General features: G+C 38.0%; 1 protein-coding gene across 1 annotated transcript in view; it reads right to left on the reverse strand.

The window, feature by feature from the left end:
- Positions 1-12,703, reverse strand: part of LOC127620176 (lysophosphatidylcholine acyltransferase 1-like) — a 44,283-nt gene extending 31,580 nt beyond the window's left edge. Inside the window, exon 1 of the mRNA XM_052093298.1 lies at positions 12,407-12,703. Coding sequence (XP_051949258.1) covers positions 12,407-12,526 — 120 coding nt within the window. The 5' untranslated portion in view covers positions 12,527-12,703. The remainder of the gene's footprint in view (positions 1-12,406) is intronic.
- Positions 12,704-12,924: the final 221 nt, after the last annotated feature.

Below are 12,924 nucleotides of genomic sequence, written 5' to 3' on the forward strand. Positions count from 1 at the left end.
TTCTAGAGAAAGCAGTTTCTTTTTTGCCATTTTTTATCTAATATTGACCTTAAGACTTGCCAATCTATTGCATACTGTCTGTGGCAACTCAAGCTTCATTTAATGAGCCAAATAGCTTTCAACTGTGTTTGATATAATGGCAAGTGATTTTCTAGTACCAAATTAGCAAAAGGGGTGTCTGGGCCGTGATGGAGCACTGCCGGCACTGAATCAGCTGCTCAATGGGAGAGCAAGATAAGGGGCAGTTGGAGACGCAGGATCAAGAGAGAGAGAGAGAGACGTCTATGTAGAGTCAACATGTAATTTGGAATATCCAATGTAACTATATTAATAGTTTTTAAAAGCTAGGAGGGAAGAAGAGACAAAGATACAGTATGTAGAGCAGGGGTGCACACACTTTTTTACGTGATGATCTACTTTTAAATGACCAACTCAATAAGATCTACCAACTAAAAAAAACTGTTTTGTTTAAAAAAAAAAAAAAATGCTTGTTGGGACTACTGCATTTATGCCTACATGGAATTCATCTTCTAATTAATAAAAAAAAATATATAATAATGTTCAATGTTGATATCATTCAATTTTAACACTAAACCCAAAACACCTACAGCACAATATAAAAAATAGCCAGGGCATTTACCTTATTCTGATGACTTGCACTGAATGGAATCAGACAGTAGCTGCTGGTAGCTAGCCTCAAAAACTGCTAGCATCGCAATTTCGCGCTCTGTTCTCAGAAGCCCTTGGAAGGCACAAACCTAGTTGTCATGGCAACTGAATAAACAAAAATCTCGCCTGGTCAAAATGTACTCGTCAAGTGCAAGTCAGACAGAAACTAAAATATGGAAAAATATAATATTTATTTGTATTAAAATTTAACAAAATACATTTAAATTTTGTGCGATCTACCAGCATTGCCTTTGCAATCGACTGGTAGAGCGCGATCGACGTATTGGGCACCCCTGATGTAGAGGAATATATATGAATACAGAAATATTCTAATAGCTGTACTATAATATGCAAACATATTAGTTGTGGTTCTTTTTTTTTTTTTTGTCTTAGAATAAATGCTTAACCCGATTTGCAAATCATACATTATGTTTGAAAATTTACGGACTTTATATAGCATTCTGTTCCAACATATAAGGATATTTGTGGCAGTTATGTGGAGCTTGTTTACATTCTAGAAAGTTTAAAATAACAGAAAAATCCAATTGTGCTCTAGCATAATTAGATGCATATGGAGAGCCATTCCTGATTGTACAAGTACAAGCCATTAGGTCACATCACATGTTTCACTCCTATAGGCAAACCAAAAAGTGAGCAATATCAACTGCGATTCTAAAAGCAAATAGAGGAGAATTCTGGTGATGGAATGGCTCATGTAAACTGAAAATGAATTTGAATGTGAAATTAAACCACCATAGCATGCTTTAAATAACTGCTTTCTGTAAAAACACATGGTCAATCCAAACTTAATTTTCAGCACAAGAGTATTTCCTCAATTCCTGTACAAAATCAAAACTACTTCCCTTGATATATATTATGACATTCACAGTTTAAAAAGGAAATGGCCGAATCACAATTAAGTCGATGTATTTCTCTTTAAATAAAAATTATGACTTTTGTTGTATCATTCAAGATATTTAAGGCGTGACCTTATATTTTGGAAAACTGAATTGAAGACATTTTAAGGATCTGCCGGAACCCTGTTTAAGTCCTCGAATTGCTCCAGTGAGTTTAAGTTTCAGCTTTAACCCTCATAGTTGCAATTAACTTAATGTTCTTTATTTGTGGCATCCAAGAAACACTAATGCTATATGTGTAAAAATAACAATAGTAAATTAGATTTTTTTTTTTTACATGTTCCTTTGACCTAATTAAATCCCATTGGGCAGATATAATTGAGAAATTTGGCACTGCACTTCTTTAAAAGGTGATAACAGTAAAGTAAAATTTTTCTATCATCAATTTTATATGTATTTATTTTCTAATTTTATAATGTGAAATTTATATAAAAGTTATAAATATTATTTTGAGAACAAAAAAGGTCATTATGTTTCAACATCTTTTTTAAACATTCATGTTTTTTGAGATGGGCCTTGGGGCTTTCAGACTCCAAAAAAGGTCAAATTAGGTCCATGCTGAATGTCAGAATACATTTCTTATGAAGGTTACCATATATTAAAAAATAAACATGCAAAATAAGTAAATAACCTACTTGTATCATTCAGATCATAATATGTTTTGATGTAATTTTATTGAAGCTTGGTGCTAAAATTATATAAGTTTAAACCTGGTGGATTTTAGCTAGTGTGTCACAAGAATCCATGACTAAACAGAAATGCCACACACACATTCAGACCCTGAATGGTTAATGAATCTTTAATCTGCCTGAGAGTATGTGCTTCCAAGTTCCAAGAAAAATGGACTGACTCATGGCACATGCCACTTGGGTTAGCAGATATTACACCGACCATCGTTACAAGGGACTTTCAAGCATTTTATATATTTATTTTTAATTTATTAATTTTATTTTAATTGAAATGTATTTTATTATTATTTATTTTATTTTTGCCATTGGCTAGATAAGGCATAACCAAAAAAATAACACAAATGGGGAAAATAACACCTTTTATCAGCTTAGTTCTTTAAGTGTAGGACAGAATAGACTAGTTGTTCAGTTTTTGCTTAGCATGAAAAGGAACCAGAGTTCAAATCTACACCCAACATATTTATTATATACGCACGTGTGTGTGTGTGTGTGTGTGTGTGTGTGTGTGTAATTGCATATCAACTTAATAGCCACTGCGATTACCATATATTTTCGTTGTATTTAAAGTTGCAAATTTTAAGGAAGTTCCTTGATCGACAATAGTTAACGCTAATTAATGAAAATATATTAATCATCAACAATAACAATAGTAAACTTTAACCGGTGTACAGCGTGACACTCAAAAAATGCAACCATTTGCACTTTTATAGACACAAGCAGTTTTTTTCAGCACACTTAAAAAAACAAAACAAAAAAAAAACATCTAATTCATTTTCACAAAATTAGAACAGAAATCAATTTGTTTATTATTAGAGGATTGTAACATGCTGATTAATAAAGATACATTTAGAAGGGAAAAACTTTATGGTCTAAAAGGTGCTTTGAAACCACGTTAACTCATGCGGCGCTTCATGTCTACACACATGCAGGGAAAAGAGGCAACGTGTGCGGAGCGGGACAGAGCAGAAATGATGCATGTTTGTTGCTAGAGAACAATATTCAAGATTACAGTGCAGAAAGATTAGAGCTGTTGTCCACATCACTGTTGTTCTCTTGCGCTCTTCACTAGAGACGATGAGAGAGTGCAACTGTTGTAATGAAGTCTTGCGGTGCAGATGGAATCAATTCGGTGTCCGACGTAAACGAATTGTTAGCAAGGCAGCTAACATTAGCAAGTTCATCCAGTCTGACCCTACGTTACCACTGGCGCGTTGTGAGCAAAGCCGAGAGCGTTTTCAATTAATTCCAACGAAAGCAGAGCGTCATGCTCACAAGGTGGATCGTAGGATTAACAGCGGTGCAGAGCAAGCTCTCTCCTAGCGCTGTGAGCGCCTTTACATTTATATTTACATTTATGCATTTGGCTGACTCTTTTATTCAAAGCGACTTACAGTGCACTTATTACAGGGACAATCCCCCCGGAGCAACCTGGAGTTAAGTGCATTGCTCAAGGACACAATGGTGGTGGCGGTGGGGATCGAACCAGCGACCTTCTGATTAACGGTTATGTGCTTTAGCCCACTACACCACCACCACTCCGTTGAGCGGATTTCGTCCACCCCAGTGGAAATGCAGCCTGAGAAAGCCGAACTGCTTGTGTTTTAGCGACACAAGCTTACAATGGATTTTCTTTATCATGATATACATCGATATCGTTTTATCGCACAGCCCTACTAGGGACATAAATGTTGGTAGATAATGACAGAATGTTCAGTTTTAATTAATGATCTGGTGCAACACAATTTGACTGACCACATTGTAAATGCACGATTTCTCAAAAGTCTGAATATGCATGGCTTTCCTACACTGGTATTCCAAGAGTAGATTTCTTCTTCACACTGCTTAATTTGTGGAGACTGGAATAAAGTTGTCATGCCTTACACTCCCAAATACCTCATTCGACAGGTCCAATTGTGTAACACACCAGTCTTGTTAAATGTATTGGGTGTTCCCCATAACACAACTGGTTAAGACTGTCTTATGGTGCACTTCCACTGCGTTACAGTTCAACTGGACTCAACTCTGCTCATTTTACTTTTCTGAGCTTGCTTTTCCACTGCAGTTTAACACCGCCTCAATGTGGGTAGGATTATAGGCTGATCGTCATAGTTGCACCGCCTCTAAAACAGTGACAATCTTAAACGTAACACAAACATTACTCACCATAAACAATAACATGACCGCTAGCTGTGTGCTACTAGCTCATTGTGCTGCATAAAGCAGTTGTTCCTTGGTGATTTTAAACAAGTGTAACAGTTAAATTGGCCTGATTGTTTTAGAAGCAAGCTTCCAGTAGCTGGACAACTAAATAAAGTGAAGCTTCCAAGCAGAATATAGAGTTAACATAACAAAACGTACCATCCTCCGCCGTGGCTGAGCCCTGGGCACTCTCTCTCCCATTGCTTGCTGGTCTATTGCCATAGATGGCGTCTATTTGGTCAAACCACTTCCACTTATTTCTGTTTGAACCACTCCGGCTGTTATGTATATTATTTCACATTGTTTCATTTGTCTGCACCTTGTTTATTGACCACGGCGTGGTTTTGCGCATAGCCATTTCTTTTTACAATTCGAAAGTCGTCTGAACACATGATACTGCTATCGCTGTTGCTAACTAAACTAGTGGGTTGATGTACCTTTTCCAGTGACGCTGGTAGTGATGATTCTCTGACCAATCAGTGATCTGCAGGGTTTTGATGTCACGTTTATTATCGGCTCGGCTCGCTTGGAACTTCAACTGAGGTGGTACTAAAAAAAGTACCAGGTACTATTCACAGTGGAAAACCCCCAAAAAGCAAGCAGATTCGAGTCAAGTGGAGCTGTACCATGCAGTGGAAAAGCCCCATTAGTGAGATCAGAGCATCTCTGTTAGAGCAGTGATTAAATGTGGATGGGCTCACACGACAGCTCTATTAGGAAGAGATGAACCGAGGATGCTGTGGCCTGTTTAGTGTTTATTTATTTATCTTGAGCAGCTGTCAACACCTGCGGTCCGCCCTGACAAAAATATTAAACTGATTTGGAGGCTGAGGCAATGGCTCTATTGGCAAAGTGAGGGAGCGAGAGAGACAGTGATAAAGAGAGATGCATTCTGTTATTTCTTCTGGCGAAAACACAGGAGAGAAAATTTTGAAGAATCTTTACACCGTTCATGAAGGACAAAAAAATGTCTTCTGAAACCAAGCTTCACAGACATGTCACTATGAAATGCCATTGTATGGAAAAGTACATTGTAAAGGTTCTTCAGAAATTCTCTTTTTGTGGTCCATGGATAAAACAACTGCACAGAGCAGTTGAGGAACAACATGAGGGTGAGTAAATAAATTACACATTTATTATTTTTGGATCAGCTATTCCTTTAGGAACAAGAATTATTAACCCAATCTTAACCTTTACCCACTCCAACCTATTGTATCATGTCCCAGAAGCAAAAGACACACCACTGATCCCAGCCTATGGGGTCCCATTAACAACCTCCCCCCATGCTCTCCATCCCTATATTCCATCTGCTCCCAGCCTAAGGGGGGGGGGGGGTGCATCCAATCTCTACCGTTAAGAAGCCATATTCACCCTAAGCTGTATTCTGCAGCTAAAGCTTTTAAAACCACTGTAAATAGCAGGTAGATAACGCTTCTTCCTTTGAGTGGTGTTAAGAGCTACTATGAGTCACGAAAATAAATAAACAATACAACACCTATAAAATGTAGGAATGAAGATGTCTTCAGTGACGTGGCCTATCTGAAAACTGGATTGTTACATTTACAAAATGGGAGTAGTACTTGATCATGTAAAATTTGGCACCATGACGCTAGGGAGTTGTAGGTGATTCAAGTCTTCTGGGTGTAGCTATGCAGTTGCTGGTGTCCTGAATAGTGATATTCTGACATTTTTAATTACAGCATCGGCCGATACATATTCCTGTTTGGCCGATTTTTTTCTTGAGGGTGCCGAAAATCGCCTGCTTGCATGAGACGCGACTAAGACATGTAAACAACCAGTCACGGTTTGTTTTGTTGTTACGTGCCATTGTATTACTACAATAATAGACCGGTGTGCAACAGTGTCATTTAAACAGTTTGCATTTCAGTGCCGCGGCAGATGCGTTTGAGTGCTCATCTGTTTTATTCCCCTTCTCTCTCTCCTCAACAGTTCTCTGTAACTATTAACCGTCTTGTCAAAGGATAAAAACGCAAATATCAATAAAACTATTATCATATACCATCTGCAAATATCTAGTTTAAAAAGATGTAATAAACCAACCTCACAAAACTTCAGCATCCTGTGAGTGCTCGTAAATTTTCCTTTGAAGCACGTATTCTAACAGTCTCTCCACAACAGTTCCCTGTAACCTTTCTAATGATAAAAGCCTAATATCAATAAAACTAATATCATATACCATCTGCAAATATGCAGATATCTAGTTTAAAAAGATTTAATTCACAAACCTCATGAAATTCAATTTTTTTCTTCCCGTGGAGCGCTCATCTAATATTTTCCTCTGAAGTGCGTATTCTATCATCCAGAATCAAAAACTTCAGAATCAGGATAAAAAGTTCCTCTGATTCACAAATCATGATGGTCACTCCATAACAATCTCAGCAGGCGATCCAGGCCGTTTAAACTGTCAGGAGATTGAGGCTCGCGCTGGATCCACACAAGAGCAGGAGAGCAACTTCAAGGCTGCATCCTAAACCAGGAAAATGCTGCCTCCAGAGGATGTATACGGACGTAGGATGAAAATAAGGTACTTTTCAAGAGTTCCATTCATTCAAAACCGCTGTCAGTTAAGCCATTAACTGATTAGGCAACAAAGTAGCATGTCAGCTGCCTACATTTCAGATGCAGCCCAAGGTAAAAGCACTTCACGTGTGCTATAAGTGAATGTCTTATTCACTATGCACTGTATGTACAATTGGTTTGATTAAATATTTTTTTGAGTAAATGTGGTTGCTAACGTTAACATGCCATCCATGGTTGCTGGTCTACTGTGTGTTCTGTTATTTCCTTCTTCCTGATATAATAACAATTTCTTCGTGCAAATAAATAAAAAAAATGTGATAACTAAACAGAAATCTGAAGAAAAATGCAATCTACCATTTAAAATGCAATATAATTTTTTAGTTTTCTGTGAAATTGAATAAATGTTGTGCCAAATAAGTGTTTATTTTATATATATATATATATATATATATTTGTTTTGCAATTTTCTGCTTGTTATGTAATATATTAAATTGTGTGATAAATCTGCATTGTATCGGCATATCTCTGTATATCGGCCATTAAAAAACACAGTGTAGAGCTGAAGAAGGCAGGGCCGGGCTGGAAAGATGCACGCCCGGTCCCCAATCAGCCTGATGGGGCGCGCAAGGGATAAAGGTGGCCGGTGAAAGGGGGTTAAAGGGAAAGGAGGCGGCGAGAACCGGCTTAACAATATAAATAATTATTTCAATAAAAAGACACACACAAACACATACAGGGCTGCTGCCCGTAATTCTCTCTCTCTCTCTCAAACTATTGTCACCGTCTGCCTTGTCCCTCGCTCACCCCATCAGGCTGATTTGGGACCAGGCATGCGTCATCTCTCCGCTCTCCACTTATATCGGTCGACCACTAGTTCTGAGTGGTTACATACTGGCCCAAGTCAAAAGAGAAAACCTCATGACACAAAGCCAATGAGGTTTGATGTCACTAAGTGCCACCACATTTTATTTGTGCTCCGTTTACAGGAGTTGATCGATGATTTGTTAGTGAGTGATAACCTACATTTTGGTTGGTTCAGCATATGCCTTCAGATGTCTACTTTTATTATAATTTTGGGTGCTTTTGTTTTAGCTTTAAAATGTAAATCACCATCGACTGCTATTGTATGGAAATCAGCAACCACCATCTTTAAAATATCTATTGTGTTCTGCAGAAGAAAGTCATACTTGTTTTTAATGACATAAGGTTGGGTAAACACAGTTATAACAGAATACTATGAGTGAACAATTCCTTTAAATCAATAGGTTTGTTTTGTGTATTTTTTTTATTTTATTATGTCATGAAATTTATATGAACATTACAACATTTTGGCAGTTCAAAATTTAAGTGCCGTATATCACGTTTGGTTGCAGGTTTCCAGTTAAATGTCCAGCTGGTTCGTATTTGGATGCAGTTTTCAGATGAATTTTAGATAATTATCTTTTTAAAACATACCTCCCTAACCCAAAACTTTTGCTTGAACTTAACAACAGTGTTTTAAAATATAAATAGAAACAGATCAATATTTAAGTCCTTTTTTACTATAAATCTCCACTTTCAAATTCTTCTTTTGTTTTTGGCAATTCGCATTCTTTGATCAAATCGCCACCTACTGGGCAGGGAAGAGGTCACTTGCATTGTATGGACTTCTCACCCACACCTATCATATTGCTTCAGAAGACATGGATTTAACCACTGGAGTCTTATGGATTACATTTATGCTGCTTTTGTTTTGTTTATTGGACCTTCAAAGTTTTGTCCACCATTCACTTGCATTGTATGGACTTAAAGAGTTGAAATATTCTTCTAAACATTGTGTGTTTAGCAGAAGAAAGAAATGCATACACATCTGGGATGGCATGAGGGTGAGTAAACGATGGGAGAAATTTCATTTTGGGGTGAAATCTCTGTCTAAGCCAGAAAAAAATCTGCTTTGTACACAACCACTCTACACCAATCAAAGAGTGTGTAGAGAGAAAAGGGTGGCATGACATGGAGCAGTTGAATCAGTCTTGGCAATCTGAAGCATCTAGTGTAGAAGGAAAATTCTGACTCTTGCTAGTGAGCAATTCCCAGCACTCTTAAGTTCTTGCTACACTCCACATTCCTTTAGGATCACCATTAATCAAGATCTCCAACAACATAAGCTCTAGTGTCACTTAAGGGAACACACTAAAAAGCATCCAAGACTTACAGTGCCTCCAGAAACAGTGACGTGCTAAGCTCATGCTTACAACTGGTCGCCTGGAGAGCAGTTATAGAGAATTTGAGGTCTTCACCATAGCTGCTCAAAGATATGTTACGTAACAGTAAAAGCACTAAAAAGGACTCGGCACACTTGTCAGGACATGTCCATGAAGAAATGCCATCAAGAAAAATAGAAACCCAAGAGAGCAATAGCGGCTTTCCGGGGTTGAAATGTAATGCAAATGTATAGCCTCACAGCAGGAATTTCCAAGCCTACTCATGACCACTTTATTGGTCTCCATGGATTTTTGCCAGCCTGCTACTTGAATGAGAGTAAAACTAATGACACTTGAATGCTGAAAGCTGTCTGATTAGTACAGAAGTCTTAAGGAGCTTCCTCCCTTTTACAAGAATATGCACAAAAAACGTTTTATGTGCCATGTCAGCAGGGGGCAGTCATCGCGCCTCAACAAACCTCAAAAGCTGTGCAGCCACAGAATAAAAGCAGATCAGGATGTGTTCTTGACAGCTGGACAAAGCACAACAGAATACAGGGATCTCAAGGACGCGATTTTCATTGTTTCCACTACTTTTAACTTTCTACAGCTCCAAAATAGTCCATCTGACACAAGTGTAAATATATACATTTTTTATTCAGCGTTTTTACCGTGACTTCTCTTCAGCTCCCGAGGCTTTATGGGATAGAACAGTGTCCAGTGGGTGCGCAATTCATAATCTCGCTGGAAATAGGTCATCCGGAGTATTTCTCGTTTACAGTTTTGTGCATACTGCACAATTGCCATACTGCTTTTGGCATATATAATAGTGAAGTATGCATATTCAGACACATGGTTTTAGTATTTGTCTACACTGCACCAAATTAAAAAAAGGAAATGGTCAAATCTATGCTCATGTCCATCCTAACATCTCAGCATGAACATATTCATGCATATGCTGTGTCTGAAAGACTTCACTCACCATTCAATACATGCAATATGAGAGCATAAATGACTGATTTAGACACAACTGTACACATAACTTTGTATATGACGTTAAAGTCACGTTGCATCCAGAATGATAAAAAAAAAAAAAACTTGTAATAAACTAAAATCGCACTCTAAATCTAATAACATTTCAAATTCCTTATGTATTCAAATGGTTTGAATCAGGTTGGTACTTCATGTGGCTTTTTACTTTTCAGACCACAAACACTACATAAAAATGATTAATTATTTTTACTGCTTGTCTGATCAAAACCTACTTCCTAGTGCTCAAAGATCTGACCTTGTCTGGTTTATGAAATCTGAGCACAGTGTCCTTCAGAAGTCTCTAAACTCCTCTCTACCTGATGAAACGTGAGGATAACTGTGGATTCTATTATCAGATCGGTGGCTCTGAAAGATTTCCTGTGTGACAGTGTCTTTGCTTTCCATTTCCCACAAACAACAGGAAAGGCTGTAGGGTGGATGGGAAGATAGAGATAACAGTTAAACAGGGGGAGTGGTTTAAGAGATTGAAACACTGTGTTCTCACATATCTCCTGTAAAAGACACTTGAAACCACTTGAAGGCAATGACATAGATTTAGTTTGAAAATGTGTGTTTGTGGGGGAGGGGGGGTGCTAAAATAGAATTGTGACATCCATCATCTGAAGGCGTGATGCGGTGCGACGTGACGCAAAGGTCGCTTCCAGTGTGAATAAACTTGTTGATTGTAATGCAAGCTTTATTAACAAAGTGTCAATGTAGAGTTGTGATTTTGCGAACTTGTTATATTGATAGTTGTGGGAGTGAATTGCAATGAGGTAGCTAAATAATTATAGTATAGCTGGAGTGTCATTAGCAAAATTGCAGTACTGTTCTACCTACTTACAGTACGAGTACAATTTTTAAAAATGTATAGTCCCTCTCTGCCCAACCATACAAAATGTTCTGCTGGGCAGCGTTTCTCTTCTATTTAACCTCTACGAAGCATTGTAGATATTTGCTAGAATATGTCAGAAGCACCAAAAAGCACATAAAGGCAGCATAAAAGTAATCCTTAAAACTCTGCTGTTGAAATCCATGTTTTCTAAAGCGCTCTAATCGATTCTAGGCAAGAACAGACCAAAATATTATATTTCTCTGTACATCTTGACATTGTAGTCTCTAGGCACGATCATGATTTCAAACTTGATTATACTTCCTGGTGCTTGACGCATAGGAAGTGTAATCGAGCTTGAAATCTTGATCACAAAGGAGACTGCAGATGTCAAGGTTCATAGTGAAAAAGGAGTTACATTTTGGTCTGTTCTCACCTAAACTTAATTAGAGCACTTCAGAAGACATGTAGTAAACCACTGGAGTTTTATGGATTACTTTTATGCTGCCTTCATGTGCTGCCTTTTTTGGAGCTTCAAGGTTTTGTCCACCATTCACTTGCATTGAATGGACTAAACAGAGCTGAATATTCTTCAAAAAAATCTTTATTTGTGTTCTGCTGAAGAAAGAACGCCATACACATCTGGGATGGCATTAGGTTGAGTAAATGAGAGAATTTGTATTGTTGGGAAAACTCTTCCTTTAAGACAAAATTTGAAAGAAACTATGTTAATTTAGCACCATGGACAAATTTAGAACGCAGTACTGCTGCAGAGACCATATATTATCATATACTTGTGTGAGGTTCAGATACTAAAATAGCCCCTTGCTAGTAAAAGCTCTGCAGTTTACATTTAGGAGATGCAGATTTTATGTTAATACTTCCATCACAGTGTCAATGAATCAAAGTTGTCCATTTAATCACCTGTATTTTTTTATACACCCAGGAGTTCTGTATTATTGTTTCATTATAAATATGGGGCCGCGCAATACAGGGAAAGCGTTTGAAATGCAGACGCTTTTGTGTTTGTTTGTCAGTTTGAAAGTCTTTCAAAGAAACTTTGGGCACTGTAGTGGAAAAGTACGTTATCATAGCCATGGTTGGTAATTTATTAGACGCCCTCCCGACCCATATATCTCCTACACCTGCGAGAATTTTGATTTGAGAACTCACTGATTTTAAGCAGGAAAACACGCCGCGTGTCGCTGATCGCTAAATATAAACCAAATAAGAATGCCCATAGTGCTCTACCGTCACACAAATGCTCAACTCATTTTCCATCATATGTATACTGACACTGGGAATTCTCAATCATGGTTTACTGTACGGCGAAGTTGTCTTTACCTTGAGTTTCTGCAAAGGAGTAAATCTTAACTCGTGCACGAAAGGATTTTTAAAGTGTGAAGAAACCACCGAGTCTTCTCCATCCTCCGCTGTGTGTAGTTTTTTGTAAGCAAACCTCATTCTAAGAGGAATATCCCCAGCAAATGCTTCAGCACGGTGTCCGTCTTGTATACTAAGCACTTCTAGACTGCTGTAGTTTTACGTGCGCTACAATTCAGTTGAGTCGCTCGTGCTGGGCTTCTATGTTGACGCTGCCCGCTCCTGTTACAGTTTACCAAACGATCAGCATCACCGCACGAGTTTCTATTGTGCGCATGCGTGATAAACGCAAGTCCTGACATCACTTCTGAGCTGTCTAACTAAGCACTGTCGGTATCTTTCATAATAGTGACAGGGAACTGGTTAGTTCTCGCTCTACATTGCCTAGGGAATTATTTACGTGTACAGCACACGTGCTCAAACCGCCGGGATCTTATCGACAAAACATCTTTCCGCAATTGGGAATGATTCATAGTACT

The sequence above is a fragment of the Xyrauchen texanus genome, chromosome 26 (genome assembly GCF_025860055.1).
Source record: "Xyrauchen texanus isolate HMW12.3.18 chromosome 26, RBS_HiC_50CHRs, whole genome shotgun sequence".
Classification (NCBI taxonomy): domain Eukaryota; kingdom Metazoa; phylum Chordata; class Actinopteri; order Cypriniformes; family Catostomidae; genus Xyrauchen; species Xyrauchen texanus.